Raw genomic sequence first — 21,510 nt, 5'->3', positions numbered from 1 at the left:
AAAAAACTTTAGAAAAAAAAATTTAAAATTGAAAAATATGAATCTTCTCATAAAAACTTTCATTTTTCGATAAATATCATCGCAAAATTCGAATTCTTCGACTTTTTCCACCTCTAAACCAGTTTTTTGTGATTTTCTGCAATTCGTCGTGAGATCCGGTGTTTGCGTACTTTTAGGGCTACCGTACCCCGCGAAATTCAAATTTTTAGCTAGAATTCTGGGGAAAAACTGTAAAAAAGTAAAAAGATTAACGGTGAATTTGAATTGCCGACTAAATTTCATCCAAAATTGCCAGTATTGAGCGTTTTTCTGCATTTTGTCGTGAGATCCGGTGTTTGCGTACTTTTGGAGCTACAGTACCCCCCGGGAATTCAAATTTTGAGCTAGAATCCCGAGAAAAAACCTTCGAAGGGTAAAATTCGACGGAGAATTCGAATTTGAGACTATTTGTGCAGTCTGAACCCTTTTTAAATTACTTTTTCGAGTGAAAAAATTCAGAAAAAAAATTTCTAAGGAATTTTGAATTTTCATTCATTTCTTCGGAATTTTTCAAGAAAAAAAAAAACAATAAAGCATTTAGAATATGTCGACCTTACTACACAATATGTAGAAAAAACTTGTTGAAAATCAGAAAAAAAAATGCGAAAAAACTACAGAAAAACCGGTGAAAATCGTCAAAAAAAAGAGCAAAAAAAATGCAAAAAACATCAAAATTAATCAATATTTTCAGCAATATCTGTACTTTCAGCTTCATCCGTCTCCTCATTTGTGGTGGTTTCAATGAAGAATTGCCGGCGTTTTTTCTCCTCTTCAATATCGATAATTCCACCTTTTTCCTTCTGTTTCTCGTAGATTTTCGACAATTTTCGTTGTTCTTCGTGCCATCTGCAATATTGATGATTATTTAAAATTTAAAAAATTAAAAAAAAAATTTGAGAAAAAACATTAAATTTTCAAAAAAAAAATTTTTTTTGAAATTTTTTTTTTCAAAAAATTTTAAAAGCTCAATTTTTCTTTTTAAAAAAAATTCAAATTTCCGCTTTTCGGGAATTTCTAGCCAAAAATTTAAATTTCGAGGGGTACTGTAGCGTCGAAAGTACGCAAACACTGAAATACACCCGATTCTACGACAAAATGCAGAAATCGCTGGAAAACTCGGTTTCCGGGGCAAAAAATGACGGGAAATTCGAATTTTCCACTTAAATTTTACAAAAATCTACGGTTTTATCAGAAAATTCAGGTTTTATGAGAAATTATTATAGAAAACTTGAAAAATTCAGAAATTTCTAGATTTAAAATCAAATTTTATAGAAAAAATATGCAAAATTCGAATTCCCCGCCTAATTTCACGCTAGCAAGCTTTTCTTTTCAGACCTTCTAGCCAAAAAATTTAATTTCGAGGGATACTGTAGCTCCAAAAGTACGCAAACACCAGATTCTACGACAAAATGCAGAAATTGCTGGAAAACTGGGTTTCCGGGGCGAAAAATGACGGGAAATTCGAATTTTTCAATGAAAATTCACCTTTTTATAGTTTTTTGCACGTCTTCCGTCGTCGTACTTGATCTCCGCTTCTTATTTTTCAGCGTTTTCTGATTCTTTTTACAATTTTTAATCATTAATTGAACATTTTCCCGATAGTTGTGAATTGTGTTGGAATCGGTGAGTTGAGCACGGCAAACAGGGCAGAAGATGTTCTGAAAAATAGAGATTTTTTGGAATTTTCCTTGAAAAATCACAAGTTTTTGGAAAAAATGAAAATTTGGGCATAGCTTCCGCATCTCCGAGTGACAAATGTGCTCTAATGTCAAATTGTTGGCAGAAAAACGGTTTTTATTCACATTTTCAACCAATTTATAGCTGAAAATGTGAATAAATACAGTTTTTACTGCAATCAATCTAGAGGCACATGAGTCACGGAATTTATAGAAATTGTAATTTTAGGCAATTTTATTCGGAAACTTCTCACATAAACCGTGGAAATGTGATAAATTGCAGAAAACTATAAAACTTTAAAGAAAATCGGCGAAAAAATTTTTTTTTTTGAGAAATATTCGAAATCGGAGGAAAAATCCTAATTTTTGAGAAGTAATTTCAAAAATTGAACTCGAAATCAATTTACTTTATTTGGAAATTCAAAAATTCTCAAAAAAAACCGTAAAAAATGACTCAAAATCAGCTTTTTTGCAATTGGTGGCCTAGAAAAACCAAAAAGTTCGGCCACCAACATTTCTTGAGCTAAAAACGTGTGAGATTGGGTGAAAATTAGTGGAGAATCCGATTTTAACACTTAAAATCGTCAAAAAACATCAAAAACCTGCGAAAAATGGGTTCAAAATGAAAATTCGGGCATAGCTTTCCGAAGAAACCCTAAAAACCAAAATTTTTCGCAAAAAATTCAGATTTTTCCGGATTCTTTAGTTGAAACACAATTTTTCTCTAAAAATTGTCGATTTTTAGTGGAAAATCCCCATTTTCCTCTTGGTGGCCTAGAAATCCAAAAAGCTAGGCCACCAACTTTTTTTTTCGACAAAAACTTGGTTTACTCAATAAAATTTGATTATATAATCGTATAAAATTCAATTTTCTCACCACTTTCAGTCGTGAAAACCCAATTTTCTGCATTCTGTCGTAGGATACAGTGTTTGCGGACTTTTGACGCTACAGTATCCTTCCAAACTCAAAAATTGTCAAAAAGCTCGATTTTCGGCCCGAAAAAGCGTTTTAAGGGCCAAAAAACGTGGGAAATTCGAGAATTTCCACCTTATTTTCCTCTATTTTTATCCTAAAATCCAAAATTTTTACCGTTTCCACTTGCTCCTTCATATGTTTCTGGGCATCCTGAATCTCTTGTCTCAACCCCGTCAAACATTCCGTCAAATATCGATTAAAACACGCGAAATGCATAAAATGGTCGCAGGCGGTGACGATAATTGGAGATGAAGCGAGGCAAATCAGACAAATCGAACAATCCATATTTTGGTGCTGATTTTCCGTTAAAAAGTCGGAGCAGTGCTGAAAAATTTGGCTTTTTTGAGGTAAAAATGGTTGAAACTGCAAACTTCATCAAAAAAATTCAAAAAAAAATTTCCAAAAAAAAATTTTTTTTTTGGAAACTTTTTTTCAAAAATTTTTTCCTAAAATTTCAATTTTTACCTGAAAAATCTGGCAAATAATTGGCATTTCATCACTATTTTGCTCAATAATCTCTTGAATTTGCCTCTGAAGCTCTCGAAACTCCGGTTCACCGATTCCACGTGGATTCGACAGGGTTACGGTAGGCGAAACCGCTGGGTACTGGAAAATATATGGATTTTTATCAAATTTTTAAGGAAAAACTGAGTTAAAATTCGAACTCTCCGCTTAATTTTACGTAAAAAAGACTTTTTTTGGAGTTTCTAGCTAAAAAAAATTGACTTTCGCGGGTTACTGTAGCTTCGAAAGTACGCAAACACCAGATCTTACGACAAAATGCAGAAAAATGGGGTTTCCGGGGCGAAAAATAGCGGGAAATTCGAATTTTGTACTGAAATTCACGAAAAATGGGCAATTTTCGCCAATTTTAGGTGAAAATTCAATTTACGTGGGGTACTGTAGCCCCGAAAGTACGCAAACACTGGAAAACAGCAGATTCTACAAAAAAAATGCAGAACAGCTGGTTAGCGGGGTGAAAAATGGCGGGAATTTAAATTTGGTACCAAAATTCGCTGAATCTAAGTTTTGAGGGGTACTGTAGCTTCGAAAATACGCAAACACCAGATCTTACGACAAAATGCAGAAATTTACGTAAAGTCGGGAATTCGGGGTGAAAAATGGCGGAGAATACAATTTTTCGCTTAAAATTCACGAAAGATGGACAATTTTCGCCGATTTTAAGCAAAAATTAAATTTTCGTGGGGTACTGTAGCTCCAAAAGTACGCAAACACCAGATCTTACGATAAAATGCAGAAACTTGGGGAAAATTGGGTTTTCGGGGTGAAAAATGAGGGGGAATTTGAATTTTCTACGCAAAAATCGTCAAATCTCAGCAATTTTCGCAGAATTTTACCAAAAAAAATCATTTTTCGCGGGTACTGTAGCTTCAAAAGTACGCAGCCACCAGATTTGACGAAAAAATGCAGAAAATTACGAAAAGTCAGGTTTTAGGGTTGAAAATGACGCAGAATTCGAATTTTGTTCTAAAAATCTACAAAAACTCGGCAATTTTCACATATTTTCAGCAAAATTTTGATTCTCAAGGGGTACTGTAGCTCCAAAAGTACGCAAACACCAGATCTCACGACAAAATGCAGAAACTTGCGGAAAAGCGGGTTTTCGGGGTGAAAAATAGCGAGAAACCTGAGTTTTAAATTGAAACTGATCAAAAATATAGTTAAAAAACTGAAGATTCGAAAATTTTTTAAGTTTTCGGGTATTTTTTAGCATTTAAAATGTGCATTTTCGAAAAACTAACAAAATCGAATTCCCCACCTAATTTTAGCCCTAAACGCTTTTTTTCTGAAGTTATAGCGTAAAATTGGAATTTCCGGGGGTACTGTAGCTCCAAAAGTACGCAAACACCAGATCTGACGACAAAATGCAGAAAATTGGGAAAATCACGTTTTTTGGGGTGCAAAATGACGAGAAACTCGATTTTCCACTCAAAATTGTGCAAAAAACTTTAAAAATGGAGAAAAATAACAAAATTTTGAAAAAAAGAGAAATAATCCTTTTTAGCGCAAAATTGGAATGTCCGGGGGTACTGTAGCTCCAAAAGTACGCAAACACCGCAACACACCAGATCTGACGACAAACTGCGGAAAAATGGGAAAAACTAGCTTTTTGGGGTGAAAAACGACGGGAAATCTGAATTTTAAACAGGAATTTCCCAAAAACTGACAATTTCACCAGAAACTTCACTTTTAGGGGTACGGTAGCCGCGAAAATACGCAAACACCAGATCTCACGACAAAATGCAGAAAATCCCGAAAAAACGGGTTTTCGGGGTGAAAAATGACGGGGAATTTGAATTTTTCACCCGAAAACACTAAAAAACTCCAATTTTTACCCCTTCAGAGACGGTCATTTCAATTAAAACCGATGCAGACGTGGATTCATCTTCCAATGATTTAATTTTATGCTTTAAATATCGCCGAGAAGCTTCTAATTTGGACTCCACGTGGACTCCATCCCAAATACTGCATAGGGCTTCAATTTCACCGTCTGCAGACTCCATTTTGGCTGAAAATTTGGGGAAAAGAGTCGAGTTTTTCACTAAAAATTTGATTTTTTGTGAAAAATTCAAAAATTTTCGTGGTTTTTCAGTGAAAATTCTCAATTTTTTCAAATTTTCGTTCTAAAAATTCAGCTTAAAATCCAAAATTTCAGGTATGTGATCGATCACACAACAAAAAACTCAAAACTCTAAAAATTACACAAAAAAGCTGTAATTATACTGGAAATCCAGATTTTTCATGGAGAAATTGGGAAAAAACAAAAAGTTAGAGGGAAAATAAGAATAAAACAACAAGTTTTGGGTTAAAAAATTGAAAAAATAAATAAAAAATATAATTTTTTTCGGGGAAAAACACACGAAAATCGAGGAAAATGGGAAATTTTTTAGGGAAAAAAGTGATTTTTTCATAAATTTTCACGAAAATTAGGGAAAAGTGATTTTTTTCAAGGAAAACTCGAGAAAATAATCAAATTTCGTTAAAATTTAATTTTTTTTTCGGCAAAAAATCTAAAATTTTGACGGAAAAATCGCAAAATTTAGCCAGAGTCGAAATTTTCTAGAAAAATCACAAATTCGAGAGGAAAACGATTTTTTTTCGATAAAAATCTAAAATTTTGGGGGAAAATTTAAATTTTTCAGTGAAAGTTGCAAAATCTCAGCAATTTTCATATATTTTAATGAAATTTTGAATTTCTTGGGGTACTTTGGTCAAAAATGTTAATTTTTACAGAATTTTTCAGTTTTTTCAGCAAAAAATTGGGTTTCAGCTCATTTTTCGCCAAAAAATTCAAAAATTTAGCTCAAAAATCTCATTTTTTCTCAATTTTCCCAAAAAAAAAAAGTAAAAAATGCACAAAAATCAGAAAATTAATTAGATGTTCCAAATCGTTCCATTCTTGCTTTTTTCTTTGCTTCCATCTCCTCATCATCAATTTCACCACCGAATCGTTTGGCTCGAGCAGCCAATTTTGCAGCTTTTCCCTCAGAATTTGGAGCATTTTTCGAAGCTGAAGCTGAAGCTGCTCCACCAACTGGAATTCCAAAACGGGCGGCACGGGCGGCCAGCTTATCATCAGCGGCAGGCGTTTTTGGGGTAATTCCGAATCTTTCAGCACGTGAAGCCTTCGCGTCATTTGATGTTAGTCGTTTTGAGTCTTCTGGGAGATCAAATCTGCAAAAAATTTGGGTTTTGGAGGAGTTTTAAGGTGAAAATTGGGATTTTTTTTGGGATTTTTGGCAATTTTTGGGTCAGAAAGTTAGAAATTTAGGTGTTTTTAAGTGAAAAACGGGGTTTTTGGAGAGTTTTTAGGTGAAAATTGGGATTTTTTTTTGGGATTTTTGGCAATTTTTGGGTCAGAAAGTTAGAAATTTAGGTGTTTTTAAGTGAAAAACGGGGGTTCTGGAGAGTTTTTAGGTGAAAATTGAGATTTTTTGGCATTTTTTGTATTACAGAGTCAGAAATTTAGGCTTTTTAAGTGAAAAATTGCATTTCAGGTTGGAAAATTTGTAATTTAAGGCATTTTTGATAGAAAATTTTTTTGGACTTTTTGATGGTTTTTAAGCGAAAAAATGAGATTTTTCGACTTTTTTGTGGTGAAAATCGGATTTTTCTGGCATTTTTTATACAGGAAATCAGGATTTTTGGTGTTTTTAAGGTGAAAATTGAGATTTTTTGGCATTTTTCAGTGAAAAATGAAGATTTTTAGTGCTTTTTAAGTAAAACTCGGGATTTTTGGCATTTTTTTTTCTTTTTTTTTTCATTTTTACAGTGAAAAATTAGGATTTTTCACGTTTGTTGTAGTTAAAATTGGAGTTTTTGGCATTTTTATCAGTGGGAAATTCAAAAATCTCAAAATTCTAAAAATTTTAGTGTAAATATGGCTGGAAATTGCGTTTTAGAGGTTTTTTGGGAGAAAAATTTGTAAAAATGCGAATTTACAAGTTTTTGAGTGAAAAAAAAGGATTTTACAGCAAATTTTCGTGCGAAAAACTTTAAAAATATAATTTTTAGTGAGAATTGAGGGCAAAAATCCCATTTTTCCAGTTTTTAAGCTGAACACGTCAGATTTTCCACAAAATGCATCGTTTTTCAGCATTTTTAAGCCAAAAATTGATAGATTTTCAACCTCTTAGCCCTGGCAGCCTTAGCTCCATCCGAGCCGAGGTCTTCAGCAGTGACGGGGAGCCCAAATCGTATGGCACGGGCTCTTTTATCAGTTTCTGCAGTAACTTCATCGATTTTCTTATCAATTAAATGAACTTCATGCTTCTCTTCTCCCTCGGATTTATCTGTTTTGTGCTCTTCTGCTCCGTCAACTGATCCCAGAAGCTTATCAGCTTCAGATTCGTCTCCAACACTCGGAGCATCGAGAATATCATCATTTAGAATATCATCTGATAATAAATGAGTGTCAGATGTGATTCCAGCGTCGCCCAGAAGCTCGTCGGCTGCCTGGAAAATTAAAAAATTTAAATTAAAAAAAGAAAAAATTTTTTTTTTTGCTTTTTTTCCAAAAAATTTGGATTTTTCGCTATTTTTTCATCAAAATTCCCAAATTTTCCTTCTTTTCCAACCTGCTCAATGCTTTCTGTGAGCCTTGCCAACAGCTCCGGCTTGTTTCCGGTGTTATCGAGCCCACGGCTGGCGAGTTCCTCCTTCAGACGTGGAACTGTCAATTTCTTGGCATCGGCGACGCTAAGAACCATTTTTTATCTGCAATTTGAACAATTTTAAATAAGAAAACGCGGGAAAAATTGGGAGAATCCCGCGAAAAAATCAATAGCGTAGGCTTTACAGGTTTTTAGACGGTTTCTAGCGGATTTTTAGCTGAAAATCAACATTTTTAACCCAAAAAATGCAATTTTCATTCATTTTTCAACAGAAAAACCAAAAAAATCGCACGAAAACAAGCGAAATCATTAATTTTTGTTTAATAAATTTAAAATAAAGATTTGCAATGTCTGCGTCTCTCTCCTTTACACACTCTCTCCACCGGTCCCATCGAGACCCACAGCCCATTTAATCCTATGCGCCTTTAAAAATAATTCTTTTTTTTTCATTTTTGCTCAAATTTGCTCAAAATAATCAGTTTTCCACGGATTTTCTCGAAATTTTCGACATTTTCAGCATGAACCGGGTCTATTGCACCGCGCGAAGCTTCAGAACAAGTGTAAAATCGAACGGATGGGTACATAAATGGTCGAGATTCAAGCGGTGGCAGGAAATGCAGGCGGCACATGTGGAAAATGTGCAGGAAAAGCAGAGGAATAAGAATTTTATTCGATTACCGACGGGACTGTATATTACACCGGAAAGACCCGATGATTGTGGGTTGTTAATTGGGAAAAAAATCGATTTTTACTGAAAATTACCGGAAAAAATTGGTTTTTTTCCAGTAAATCCCAAAAAAGCGCCAGCAGACATGACACGGAAGGATACTGGACAGTTGCCGATGGAGCTGCTGACGTGGCACACACAAATGCGCTACGTAGATCATTCAATCGATAATATTAAACGATATCGGAGATATAAAAAGTTTCAGCATATGCAATATGATCAGAGGCGATTTTTTATTGATTTTTATTGATTTTTCAAGAAAAATACCCTAAAAAATGCTATTTAAAACCTTGAAAACCCCATTTTTTTGCAGAGTAATCCCCGAAAGACTACTTTTCCTCGGGCCCGACCTGGCGGCGGCTCATTTTCTGGTACACAGAGGTGCGGCGGTGAAGTTTGTCGGCGATGATAATTGGTATAAGAAGGATAAGTGGAATGTGAGCTAAAAAAAAGAAAACTAAGAGGAAATTGCGAAAAAATTGGGTTTTCCCCGAAAAAATACTAAAAAACTCGGTTTCTCTGCGGGTTTTCACTTTTTTCTTGGGTTTCTAGACAATTTCCACCCTAAAATTCAAATTCCCCGTCATTTTTCACCCCGAAAACCCGTTTTTTCGGGATTTTCTGCATTTTGTCGTGAGATCTGGTGTTTGCGTATTTTCGCGGCTACCGTACTCCTACAAGTGAATTTTCTGGTGAAATTGTCAGTTTTTGGGAGATTCCTGTTTAAAATTCAGATTTCCCGTCGTTTTTCACCCCCCAAAAGCTAGTTTTTCTCATTTTTCCGCAGTTTGTCGTCAGATCTGGTGTGTTGCGGTGTTTGCGTACTTTTGGAGCTACAGTACCCCCGGACATTCCAATTTTGCGCTAAAACTTCAGAAAAAAGCTTTCAGGTGTAGAAATTGGCAGGAAATTCGATTTTCGAATCATTTTTCAGAAAAATTAATCGGAAAAAGGATTATTTCTCTTTTTTTTTCAAAATTTTGTTATTTTTCTCCATTTTTAAAGTTTTTTGCACAATTTTGAGTGGAAAATCGAGTTTCTCGTCATTTTGCACCCCAAAAAACGTGATTTTCCCAATTTTCTGCATTTTGTCGTCAGATCTGGTGTTTGCGTACTTTTGGAGCTACAGTACCCCCGGAAATTCCAATTTTACGCTATAACTTCAGAAAAAAAGCGTTTAGGGCTAAAATTAGGCGGGGAATTCGATTTTGTTAGTTTTTCGAAAATGCACATTTTAAATGCTAAAAAATACCCGAAAACTTAAAAAATTTTCGAATCTTCAGTTTTTAAACTATATTTTTCATAATTTTCAATTAAAAACTCAGGTTTCTCGCCATTTTTCACCCCAAAAACCCGTTTTTTCGGGATTTTCTGCATTTTGTCGTCAGATCTGGTGTTTGCGTACTTTTGGAGCTACAGTACCCCCGGAAATTCAAATTTTGCACTAGAACTCCAGAAAAAAGCTTTTATGGGTAGAATGCAGCGGGGAATTCGAATTTTTGAATAAAAAATTTCTAAAAACTCTCAAAATCCATAATTTTTTCCAATTTTTGTGATTCCAGAGATACAGTCTGCCGGGCCGAAAAGTCGACAATCTCTTCATCGAAGCAATCGACGCCTCGGGCACCCAAATAATGTTCGAAGGGCTTGAAAATCTGGAAAATCTCCAAAAACTTCGGCTTCTCCGCCTGGCGAACAGCGAATATGTCGATGATTGGTGTATTGGAAGGATCGGAGGACTTCTACCGAATCTTGAAATGCTTGATCTATCCGGATGTCATCGAATCTCATCTAAAGGCCTAATGGGCCTAAAAGCCTCAAAAAATTTGAAATTTCTACGTCTGGAAGGGCTCTCGGGCATTCGGAATCTGGGAAAATCTGCTCTAATCCTTGAGGATTTACTCCCAAAACTTCAAATTCTTGGAATGGATTATGAGCTTAGTTTTAGACAAATTGAGGCCGAAAATAGGCTTTTGGAGCAGGAAAGAGTCGTTCTTGATGGCCGAGGAAATGCTTTTGTGGAAGATGATAATTCTCGGCTTTTTCTGGTTATGTCTACGTCATCAGATGATAAAGCGGTCACTGATGATCATGATAACCCGATTATGACCAGTACTGTGAGGAGGTACGGCCGGAAAACTTTTTTTTCGAAAAAAATCGAAAAACCCGGATATTTTCTCTCAAACTCCAGTATTTTCAATTTTAATTGGGAAATTTGAACTCTCCACGCTGAGAGCTTTAAAACGACCCCCTTATCGACCAGTTTTGGGGCATTTTGAAAGTTTTCGGGTCTCACCACGAATGATCCACCAAGCTACAGTAATCCGCGCGTTGAGACCCATAATTCCTCAAAATCAACCGATTCTAGCCAATATGGGTGCCAAATGAAAGCTCTTGGCGAGCTGAGTACGAATATTTTGATAAAAATTTTGAAAAATGGGTCCCATCACGAAGAGTACTGTAGTTTTCGTGGCGGAACCCGAGAAATTTCGAAATTACTTGAACCTAGTCAATATGGGTGATATTTTGAAGGTAATAAGAAGCTGAATACGAATTTTTTGTAGTTAAAATTTGAAAATTTACGAAATTTCACTGAATTTGGGTCTCGAAACGAAAATATCAAAAATTTCCCCAAATTTTCACCTGAGACCCAGATTTTTCAATTTTCGGGGTTTTCAGTGTGCCAAGAGCTTTGAAACGACCCCCACATCGATTAGTTTTGGCGCATTTTGAAAGTTTTCGGGTCTCGCCACGAAATTTCCCCCAAGCTACAGTAATCTTCGCGGCGGGACCCATTATTTTTCAAAATCATCCGATTCTAGCCAATATGGGTGTCAAATGAAAGCTCTCGGCGAGCTGAGCACAAATATTTGAATAAAATTCGGGATAATGGGTCCCGCAACGAAGATTACTGTAGTTTTCGTGGCGGGACCCGAAAATTTCAAAATTGGTGTAACCTAGTCAATATGGGTGTTATTTTGAAGGTATTCAGAAGCTGATTGCGAATTTTGTAGTTAAAATTTAAAAATTTCACAAAATTTGGGTCTCGAAGCAAAAATATCAAAAATTTCCCCAATTTCCCTCTGAGACCCAGATTTCGAGATTTTTCAATTTTTGTGGTTTTCAGTGTGCCAAGAGCTTTAAAACGACCCTCATATCGACCAGTTTTAAGACATTTTAAAAGTTTTCGGGTCTCGCCACGAAGGTTACGGTAAGCTACAGTAACCCGCGCGTCGAGACCCATAATTCCTCAAAATCATCAGATTCTAGCCAATATGGGTGTCAATCGAAAGCTCTCGGTGAGCTGAGCACGAATATTATGCAAAAAATTCTGGAGAATGGGTCCCGCCACGAAGATTACTGTAGTTTTCGTGGCGGGACCCGAAAATTTTCAAAATTGGAGTAACCTAGTCAATATGGGTGTCAAATGAAAGCTACACGATTATGACTATGAAAATTCGAAAAATTTGGGTCTCGCAGCGAAAAATCCATTAAAAAATTTTCAGAGAAATTCCCAAAATGGACGACGCCGAATTCGAAGAGATTAACGCGTTGAGCGGTGGAAAATTGAGACATTTACTCGTCGGATCGCCAAGTGGATATGAATGGACTGAAACTGTAAATTTTCGCTGAAAATCCCCAAAAACCCCTAAAATTTCCAGACCGAGCGAATTCTGGAGCACGAAGCCGAGCTTAATCTCACCGATAACGTCATCACTGACCCGAAAATGCTCCCACGTGGCAAACGGCCGGAATTCGAGCTCCCCGAGCATCGGAGCCGACTAGAAGACGCGAAAGCTCAATTTTTGAAGGAATTTGGAGATTTTGAGGAAAATTCCGACAAAGAACAGCTGAAAAGTCATTAATTTCTAATTTTTTTGTTGTTGTATATGTAGAATTTTTTTCTTAGAACAGAGATCTTTATTTTCTTAGTTTTTTTTGTTATTTTTCGTTTGAAAAAAAATTTTGCAAAAAAAAATCAATAAAAAATAATTTAAATCCGATATCGAATTCCTTTTGAATAATAGAAAAATTGATATGGTGCAAGCTTTGGATTCGAGTCCAGTGGCTTCATTCGGCGATAGAATATCATCCAGAAAATTGCAGTTATTGATAGTGTCAGGATCTGGAAGTTTTAAAATTTTTTTTTGAAAATTTTCTGGAGTTTTCCCCCATTTTTTTTGAAAACTAGAAGCCCTATATACTTTTCTTGTTTAAAATCGAACCCAGCACGCAAAGAGCTTCAAAATAAGCCCCATATTGACTATATTCCGACGAGTTTGAAAATTTTGGGTCCCGCCGCGAAAACTACAGTAACCGAGCGGTTTTCGTGGCGGGACCCGAAATTTCTCAAAATCGTCGTAACATAACCGATATGGGGGTCATTTTGAAGCTAAAAATGAACTCAATTCGAGTTTTCCAATGGTTTCATAAAGTTTTGGAAAATAAAAAAATTTTGAGAAAAAAAAATTATTTTTTTCTAAACTTTTTTTTTCTAGGAATTTATTTTGAATTTCAACATTTTATTCAAAATCAGCGCTCAGAGAGCTTCAAAATGACCACCATATTGACTATACTCCGGCAGTTTGAAAATTTTGGGTCCCGCCGCGAAAACTACAGTAACCTAGTGGTTTTCGTGGTGAGACCCAGAAATTCTCAAAATTCACAGAAATAGGGCGTGTTGGGGGTCATTTTGAAGCTGAAAATGAGCTGAGTTCAAGTTTTGTATTTGTTTTATAAAATTTCAAAATATAAAAAATTTTAGAAAAATCTGAAAAAATGAAAAAAAAATTTTCGATTTTTCTTTTAAATTCCTAAAATGTATGTCAAAATTGTCACGATTTCTTATGAGTCGGCATCAAAAACTTGAAATTAACACTAAACATGGCTAGATTCTGACAATTTTGGGTCCCGCCACGAAAATTACGGCACCTCCCGGCGATTTTCGTGGCGGGACCCGACAAGTTATCACATTCCAGCCAATATGGGTGTCATTTTAAAGCTCTCGTTAAGCTAAATGCAAATTCTTCAATGAAAAAAGTGAAAAAGAATAATTTTGGGTCTCGAAGCGAACTCTCTCACCTCAATAATCCAAATCGGTTCGGGACCCCATTCTTGGAATATCCATGACACTAACAATGGCCCAATTGTACGTGCAAAACTACCAGCCATCAACATTACACCTTGCATAGTTCCCTGAATGAAAATTTATTGTTTTTTTTTTGGAAAATTTTTCGAAAAATTTTCGAAAAAGTTGAAAAATCTGGGAAAATTTAAAAATTTTCCAAGAAAAAGTGCTAAGCTCCCTGGATTTTATGTTTTTCGTGGTGTTCAAAGTGTGCAAAAAAGAAAAAAACCAAAAACCAGTAAAACCAGCATGGGGACTCGAACAACGGATCTGTGGGTCTCAGCCATCCGTGTTAACCACTAGGCCAAAAATCAACTTTTTTGAAAAATCGATGTGGGTGTCAAATTAACGGAAATAACCTGGAAAATCTAAATTTTCAGGTAAAATTTGTTAAAAATCAATTTTTAAGCCAAAAATAGGGAAATATATGAATTTTTGGAGATTTTTTTCGGGAAAAAGCCAGGATTTTTGCCATTTTAGGCTTTAAGACCATATTAGTTACAATATAAAAATCAATAAAAAGATTGAAAAATGAAAAACCAGCATGGGGACTCGAACCCCGGTCTTGTGGGTCTCAGCCATCCGTGTTAGCCACTAGGCCAAAAATCAACTTTTTTTCAAAATTTTTTTTCGGAGTTTTCTAATTTTTTTCAAATTTTCAACACAAACCTGTCTCCTAGCTCCTAAAATTTTGCTGAATAGTGTATTCATACAAATATTGACGATAGGAAAGCAGGCAGCGAGCACAATTCCATACATTGAGGCGTAAAGCCAGAAATTCACCTAAAAATTTCGAATTTTTTGCTGAAAAATTCCAAAAAACCTGACATCCTTAGTATAAGTACACCAATGATATTTTGCCGGATTACATCCCAAATCTTCAGTTTGATTTTTTCCGTGAATTGTCACATTTATGGTGGTGTACTTCAAATCGGGGCCCCATGGATATGGATATGTGACCACATGGTACAGTACTCCTAGTGCTAAACCGAAAATTGTGAAAATCCGCTCGCGAGCCTGGGAAATGCTGAAAAATTGGCAAATTTTGGGAAAAATAGCTTTTACAACGTGTTTTAAGTCGCTATTCAGTCAAATCTCATTTTTTTCGATTTATTTTTTGAAGTTCGAAATCAGTGAAAAATTAGCTTTAAAATAAGTATAATCATGACTAGGTTTATGAAATTCTCAAAAATTTCACTTTTTGGGTCTCGCCGCGAATTTTTACACATTTTTCCGAATTGCATATTGATCACCAATTTGGTGTACTTTCCTAGTTTATTTCAGTAAATTGCTCTTTAAAATCTCCTTAAATCTGATAGTGCATATTTTAAATATTTTTCGTTACGAAACCCAAAAACTAAAAAATTTGAAATTTTTGAAAAATTTTCAAACCTAGTCATGATTATACGCATTTCAAAGCTAATTTTTTGCTGATTCTAGATTTTTTTAAAATCAATTGATAAAAATCAAAATTGGCTGAGTAGCGACTGGAAAACTTGGATTTTATGTGCATCCTTTTTTTCAGCTTTTTTCGCTGAAAATTTTTTTCAGCTGTTAATGTTAGCATGTTACCATGAAAAATAAATAAACAACTCACTAATCTCCAAGTTTTACTGCAAAAAGGGCATAAACCAGCACTCCCACCAGCCCATTCACAGCTTGTAAAATACCTAAAATATTTCAAATTATCTTTCCGGATTACTGTAGATTACTGTACCTGTGTACTCTACAGCTTGCGCATTTGTCCATCCCCACATCATCTTAGCGTACAGGGAACCGATGCTGAAAAAACTTTTTTTTTATTTTCTAACTTTTAAATTTTTTTTCTTTCAAGTTTATATTGATTTTCAACATTTTTTTTTGAATTTTACACATTTCGAGCTTTAAAATGACCCCCATATTGGCTAGGCTACGCCGATTTTTAAAAATTTGGGTCTCGCCACGAAAACTTGAAACCTACAGTACCCTTCGTGGTGAGACCCAAATTTCTCAAACTAGGCGGAACCTAGCCGATATGGGGGTCATTTTAAAGCTGAAAATGAGCTGAGTTCAAAATTAAAAGTTTTTTTTAAGAATAATGTAAAATAAAACTTTTGAAAAAAGAATTCCAAAAAAAATTTTTTTTCGAAAATTTTTTCCCCTCAAAATTCCTGATATTTTTTTTTTCAGATTTTTGATCCCAAACTGGTATCAATTGATAAGAATGCTTACGTTTCAAGGTTGGTAATGATAAACATTAGTGTGAACTGTGTCAAAACACAAACCGCCACTGATATCGTGTCGAATGTGGGCATTGCTGTGTAACTGTCTGAAAAATACGTAATTAATTGGAAATTTTGAACAAGGACAAGGATTAAAAAGTGTTCAAACAATGAAAAATTATCAAAAATCAAAAAAATTATCGATTTTGCGTAATTTTGAAGATTTTCAAAGTTTTCGCTTTGAGACCCAAAATTCATGTCAAATTTTTAATTTTTTGAATTTTTATTTAAGTTGTTGTATTTAGCACGTCAAGAGCTTGCAAATAACACCTATCATGCTTGGGTTCCGTTTAGTCTTAGATTTTTGGGTCTCGCCACGAAAGCTAGAAACCTACAGTAACTTTCGTGGCGGGACCTAAATTTCTTAACGTAGAAGGAACCCAGTCATGATGGGTGTCATTTTGAAGCTAAGATAAAGCTGCATAAGAAAACTTCATTAGATTTCAATTTTTCAAAGAGATTTTCAAAAATTTTGGGTCTCGCCACGAAAATTTTGAAAATAGCTAAAATCCTTAGTTTTTGCACTTTTTTCTCAATTTTTTTTTGTTACACGGTCTATTTTTGACGAAATTTTCAAATATTTAACCTTAAAACCATCAATTTTCGAATAAACTACTCAAAAATCCAATTTTCCCCAACCGACCTTCAGTATCAGCACCCTGGTCGAGTCCCGCATAATTTTCCTCCAAAAATATGAAAATAAAAATCACAGACAGTAGTGAAATAATCGATGCAAACCAAGCTGGTGACGTGTACATGTCCACGTGGAAAACACCTTTCGAAAGACCCGGATAGCCGATTGGCGTGAAGGCGACCTGAAATTTTTTTAATTTTGGGAGTTTTGCGGGAAAAAAAAACCCGTGTATCTTGAAAATTTGAGTAGGTATTAAAAAGTTGTCAACTAACAAAATGCAGGAAATTGTAAGCAGTACATTTTGTTAGTTTTCAACTTTTTAATATCTCGGTGCTCCGCGGAGTTATACCCCAATAAAGCCCTGTAGGCAGTTGATCCTTTTGCCATTCCCGCGTGTAGTTCTTTACGGAGCAGAGATATCAAAAAGTTGTCAACTAACAAAATGTAGCCCTTAGAATTTCCTACATTTTGTCGGTTTGCAACTTTTTGATATATCTAACCATTACTGAGATACAGGACTTTTAGTGTTTCCAATTGGAGAGGGCGAGAGGGCGCAGACAGCTAGAGTACTCTCGTCGTCTGCGCTCTCGCTTCCCTTTTTTGCGGATTTAGTGGTTTTTTTCCAATTTGTTCCATTTTTTTTTTCAAAATTTTCAAATTAGATGAATCATAAGCTAGTTTAAACTAAAAAATTAGATTTGAAAATTTTTTTTTTGAAATCAAAAAAAAATTGTTTCTCCAAATTTCTCCTCCTTAATTACATCATTTTCCGTCTGAAAAATGGTTCAAAACCCGGATTTTCCCTATATTTTTCCGTCTAGTCATCACAGTGTCTGTGTCAGCACCATGTGGCGAGTAAAACTGGAGAAATTGATAAGAAAACTGCAAATAATTCGCTTTTTGGACATGAAAATCATATAATCTTTGAATGAAATATTAGAGTTATCACAGAAGTTATAAATGTGACACTGATGGGTAGTACATGAAAACCGGAAATTTGAAAAAAGTTGAAGCTCTGTGTTGGGAAAAGTCTCAGAAAATGAGTTTTGAGTAGATTTTAGGGGTTTTTAGTATGAAAATTTAAAATTTCGAAATTTTTGTACCCTAAAAACTCTAAACCTTCACAAAATTAGGATTCAAATTTAAAAAAAAAAATTATTTCAAAAAAATTTTCGCTCCAAATTCCTCCTAAATTTCGAGAAATGTCTCAGATTTGATTATTATGTTTTTAAAAAATTAAATAGAGCTATTTATGAGCTTTCAGAAAAATATAAACTTGCTCAAGCTCCGCCAAAAAAGTTTGAAAATTTTGAGCATTCTTTTTTTTGTGATTTTTGCGAAAAAAATTTTGAAAATTTTTTTTTTAATTTGAAAATTTTTATAATTGTAGGATAATCTGAAAAATGCTCTGAACAAGTTGAAAACTAGAAAAAATTCAAATATAAAAACCCAAAAAATTTTTTGGAGAGCGAAGACGACGAGAGTACTCTCTCTAGCTGTCTGCGCCTTCTCGCCCTCTCCAGTTGGAAACTTAAAAAGTCCTGTATCTCAGTGATGGCTAGAGATATCAAAAAGTTTCTCACTAACAAAATATAGGAAACTTTAAGTTCTACAAAATGTCAGTTGATAACTTTTTGATATCTTCACTCATTGTAGAGTTACAGGCAATGAAAGCCAATACGTGTATCTCGCTTCTGGGCTTTAACAAGTTAAAGCTCCGTGGAGAGTGAAGTTACAGCAAAGTAGTCAATTAACAATTTGTAGCAAATTTAAAGCACTACATTGTATTAGTTGACAACTTTTTGATAACTTAATTTCAAAAAAGTTACAGACATTTAGAGCCTGGAAGAAAAAAGTGAAAAATCCAAGATTTTCAAATCCGAAAAACCCCCCACAAACCTGAATACCGGGTCCTAACGTCATTCCAATAACGTAAGAAGCCTGAATAAATGTGATAGCCCGTGCACGGTCCTTTAAACTACTGGCTGTGGCCGCGTAGGCTCTCATAACTCCAATGGTCCCCGCGCCGACGCCAATGAAGAAACGGGCGACCATCATTACCCAGCGACGTTCTTTTTCAGCAAAAGCCTCCACAAAACAGAAAATTATATTTGATAGAATCATTACGGAAATTCCAAATACCAATGGTTGGCGGACTGAAAAATATTGAAATTTTTTTTTCTGAAAATTGTTTTAACCCCAACTTTTTCTCGAAAACAGTTTTTTTTTAATTTTGAAACCACAAAATTCAAATTCAGCTCGCTTCAAGGTTTCAAATGACATTTGAGAATTTCCGGGTCCCGCCACGATGATTACTGTAGCTTTTCGCGGTAAGACCCAAAATTTATGGAATCTAGGCAATATGAATAATTCTTAAGCTTTTGATGTGCAAAAATTAAGCAAATTGAAATTAAACGCTCGAAAATTACAATTTCCAATATTCCAAAAAAAATTCAAAAAATAGTTTTTTCGAAACTTTTCGAAAATCTATAACTTTGTCAATTTTCAATATTTTTTATAGTTTTTAGCGTTAAAAAATGTAAAAGTATTTGAATTACTTGCTAAAAATACTTTACACAAAAACTACAGTAACCAAAAGGTTTTCGTGGCGGGACCCTAAACCCTCAAAACTAGTGGAACCTGGGGAATGTGGGGGTCATTTTGAAGGTCTAAACGTGACAAATTTGAATTTTGAGTGGTTTTGAAGTTTTGGAGAAACTTGAACGAAATTTGGAAGAAGAAAATTTCAAAGAATTTTTTTTTTTTTTTAAATTTCAAAAAAATCTTTTTTTTTTAATTCCAAAAAAATCAATAACTCACCAGATTTTGCTTTATTCATCCAATACCCAAAAACCGGCGAAGCCAGGCCCTGCCCAACAGAAAAAGCGGCAGTAATAAAACCGAAAAAAGAGGCAGAAGCCGTTGGGTCCACTGTATTTAAAAACGGCCATAGTGTCGGGAAAAATATTGAAAATTGAATTCCACAGAACATTCCGATTGCAGTTAGTAAATATATCGATTGCCATGATGTTTCTCGATTATCGATTATTCTGGAAAATATTGGGATTTTTTTTTGGAAATTTTTGGAAATGTGGAAAAAATTTCTCCAAAAAAAATCGAATTTTGCTTGGAACAATTTTTAAGTTGCTTTTTTTAGTTTAGTTTAAAAAAAAAAATTTTTTTAATTATTTAATGAGGCCCGCCCATTATTTAGGCTCCGCCCACTTAAAAAAAAGTCTAAAAATTAAACTTTTGAAGTAAAAAAAAATTTTTCAAATTGGGAGATTTTTTTTAAATGTAAAATTACGTCAAAATTAAAAAAAAATAATCAAGTGAAGCCCCGCCCATAATTTAGGCTCCGCCCACTTAATGGTTTTCAAATTTTTTGTTCAAAAAAATATAATTCTTAAATTTTTTTCCACACCATTATAGAGCTTTGGAAACATTTTGGAAACTTTTCTCAAAACTAAAAAAAAATTCAATTAGGCTCCACCCACTTTAAAAATATTGAAAATTGAAAAAAAAATGTTTTGAATTTTTTTTCAAAATTTTTCAAATTCAAAATTACTGGAATATAACTTTAAAAAATATTTTTTGGAATATTTTTAAGTTTTAGTTAAGTTCAAAGTGAATATTTCAAATTTGATTAATTTTTTTCTGAAATTAAAAAAAAAGACTCACATATCACTTTCACTTTTTCCTCCACTATCTATAGAATTCGAGGAAATTGTGGAAATTTTCGCTTTTTCCGTGCTCCGCGGTAGCTCATTTTCCTCTTTTTCAGACATATCTTAAAATTGGGATTTTTCTTACAAAAAGTTGAGAAAAAATTTTATGAAAAAAAATCCTAAAAATTTTTTTTCAAACATTTTTTCCGTCAAAATCGCCACTAAATACTTGAAATACTCAAGAAATGAAAAAAAAAGTCAACCACAATCAATCATTAGTACCCAGGTAAGAAGACGAAATAATTCACTGATAATGATAAATGGAGTAGGCGGAGCCCCTATGTGTGCTCTTTTTTCCCCGCTCTCCATCCGTTTCAGACGATTGTGATGATGTAACAATGGGTGAGGAACTCGAATTTGAACTTAAAAAACGGATTAAAAATTGGGGGTAAAATGATAAGAAATTTTAGGAAAATTTTATGATTTATGATTTGTTTTTTTGAAAAAAAATTGGAAAAAAATGTAATAAGATGTAAAAATGGAAAAAAATGTAAAAAATGTAAAAAAATGTAAAATGTAATATAAAAAAATTTTCACTTCAAAATTTGTAAAATCCGAAAATTTATTTCTAATACGAGTTAAAAACTCTTTTAAAGTACAGAAAAAAAATGTTTCTTGAATTTTTTAATTTTTTAATTAAATTTTGAAATCTATCATAAATTATTAAAATTAAATGTTTTCTACTCCTATAAAATCCAAAAAAAAATTACCAGAAAAATTTTATTCTTGAAATTCAAAATTATTTTAGTTTTGAAAAAGCGGCGGGGTAAAAATAAAATCCTAAAACTTTTTTATTTTTTTCAACTACTTTGTGCTATGAATTTTTTTAATTCAGAAAAATTGCAAAAAAAAAATCTTCGAAAATAATTTTAACCATTAAGTGGGCGGAGCCTAATCAACTAACAAATTTAAATTAAAAAAAACTATTTTTTTAGTATTACAAAACTAATTTTTAAAAAACAAAATCGTACTCAAAATAGGTATTCATATAATTTTGGAAGTTTTGACTTAGAAACGTTCAAAAGTTTTGATTATTCCAAAAAAAAAAGCAGAGCCTAAAAAGTGGGCGGAGCCTAACTTAACTAATTTTTAAAAAATATTTGTGCCATAGTTATAATTTGAAAATATTTAGACCCCGCCCATTTTTTGATTTAAAAAAATATTAAAAAAAACAAATTTTTTGAAATTTTTTTACAGATATTTTAA

At 33.9% G+C, this 21,510-nt stretch overlaps 4 protein-coding genes across 6 annotated transcripts; 1 reads left to right on the top strand and 3 right to left on the bottom strand.

Annotated features, from left to right (window-relative positions):
• Positions 1-504: 504 nt before the first annotated feature.
• Positions 505-5,223, bottom strand: Y53G8AR.5 (RING-type domain-containing protein). The gene is made up of 5 exons (NM_065287.5): positions 5,049-5,223; positions 3,157-3,297; positions 2,806-3,015; positions 1,525-1,697; positions 505-885 (listed from the first exon to the last, which is right to left on the bottom strand). Exons 1-5 carry the CDS (start codon positions 5,214-5,216, stop codon positions 714-716), a joined length of 864 nt encoding a protein of 287 aa, NP_497688.2. The 5' UTR covers positions 5,217-5,223; the 3' UTR covers positions 505-713.
• A 202-nt stretch (positions 5,224-5,425) lies between these two features.
• Y53G8AR.6 (SAP domain-containing protein) lies at positions 5,426-7,931 on the bottom strand. The gene is made up of 3 exons (NM_065286.6): positions 7,791-7,931; positions 7,343-7,668; positions 5,426-6,387 (listed from the first exon to the last, which is right to left on the bottom strand). Exons 1-3 carry the CDS (start codon positions 7,920-7,922, stop codon positions 6,084-6,086), a joined length of 762 nt encoding a protein of 253 aa, NP_497687.1. The 5' UTR covers positions 7,923-7,931; the 3' UTR covers positions 5,426-6,083.
• Positions 7,932-8,343: 412 nt separating this feature from the next.
• On the top strand, positions 8,344-12,555 carry Y53G8AR.8 (ATP synthase subunit s-like protein). 2 transcript variants are annotated; one of them, NM_001393305.1, is made up of 6 exons: positions 8,344-8,543; positions 8,613-8,751; positions 8,867-8,990; positions 10,116-10,678; positions 12,060-12,171; positions 12,216-12,555. In NM_001393305.1, the coding sequence occupies exons 1-6, from the start codon at positions 8,345-8,347 to the stop codon at positions 12,417-12,419; spliced, it is 1,341 nt and encodes a 446-aa protein (NP_001379376.1). In that variant the 5' UTR covers position 8,344; the 3' UTR covers positions 12,420-12,555. The 2 variants fall into 2 exon arrangements, with proteins under 2 accessions (NP_001379376.1, NP_497686.2); NM_065285.7 differs by having other exon boundaries at positions 8,613-8,778; positions 12,216-12,553.
• Positions 12,469-20,366, bottom strand: mfsd-8.3 (the record flags this gene model as incomplete). Of its 2 annotated transcripts, NM_001027732.5 has the most annotated exons (11): positions 12,469-12,679; positions 13,636-13,749; positions 14,351-14,464; positions 14,510-14,708; positions 15,279-15,351; positions 15,399-15,463; positions 15,893-15,989; positions 16,586-16,757; positions 18,476-18,732; positions 19,397-19,626; positions 20,258-20,366. In NM_001027732.5, the coding sequence occupies 11 exons, from the start codon at positions 20,362-20,364 to the stop codon at positions 12,548-12,550; spliced, it is 1,560 nt and encodes a 519-aa protein (NP_001022903.1). The 2 variants fall into 2 exon arrangements, with proteins under 2 accessions (NP_001022903.1, NP_001380067.1); NM_001393304.1 differs by lacking the exons at positions 18,476-18,732; positions 19,397-19,626; positions 20,258-20,366 and having other exon boundaries at positions 12,548-12,679; positions 16,586-16,700.
• Between the last annotated feature and the right edge of the window lie 1,144 nt (positions 20,367-21,510).

This window comes from Caenorhabditis elegans, chromosome III (genome assembly GCF_000002985.6).
Source record: "Caenorhabditis elegans chromosome III".
Taxonomy (NCBI): Eukaryota; Metazoa; Nematoda; class Chromadorea; order Rhabditida; family Rhabditidae; genus Caenorhabditis; species Caenorhabditis elegans.
Note: the sequence above shows the minus strand (reverse complement) of the source record. Positions and strands in the feature narration are given on the sequence as shown.

Bases quoted from the DNA above. Each gene is read 5' to 3' on its own strand.
- Y53G8AR.5 (NM_065287.5), bottom strand. From the start codon at position 5,216: ATGGAGTCTGCAGACGGTGAAATTGAAGCCCTATGCAGTATTTGGGAT. The intron at 1,698-2,805 runs GTAAAAATTTTG...TCTATTTTTCAG, and splicing joins TGAAGGAGCAAGTGGAAACG to AACATCTTCTGCCCTGTTTG. The intron at 886-1,524 runs GTGAATTTTCAT...TCAATATTGCAG, and splicing joins GTGCAAAAAACTATAAAAAG to ATGGCACGAAGAACAACGAA.
- Y53G8AR.6 (NM_065286.6), bottom strand. From the start codon at position 7,922: ATGGTTCTTAGCGTCGCCGATGCCAAGAAATTGACAGTTCCACGTCTG. The intron at 7,669-7,790 runs GTTGGAAAAGAA...TTAATTTTCCAG, and splicing joins TCACAGAAAGCATTGAGCAG to GCAGCCGACGAGCTTCTGGG. The intron at 6,388-7,342 runs GTTGAAAATCTA...AATTTTTTGCAG, and splicing joins AAGGCTGCCAGGGCTAAGAG to ATTTGATCTCCCAGAAGACT.
- Y53G8AR.8 (NM_065285.7), top strand. From the start codon at position 8,345: ATGAACCGGGTCTATTGCACCGCGCGAAGCTTCAGAACAAGTGTAAAA. The intron at 8,544-8,612 runs GTGGGTTGTTAA...GTTTTTTTCCAG, and splicing joins ACCGGAAAGACCCGATGATT to TAAATCCCAAAAAAGCGCCA. The intron at 12,172-12,215 runs GTAAATTTTCGC...TAAAATTTCCAG, and splicing joins GATATGAATGGACTGAAACT to ACCGAGCGAATTCTGGAGCA.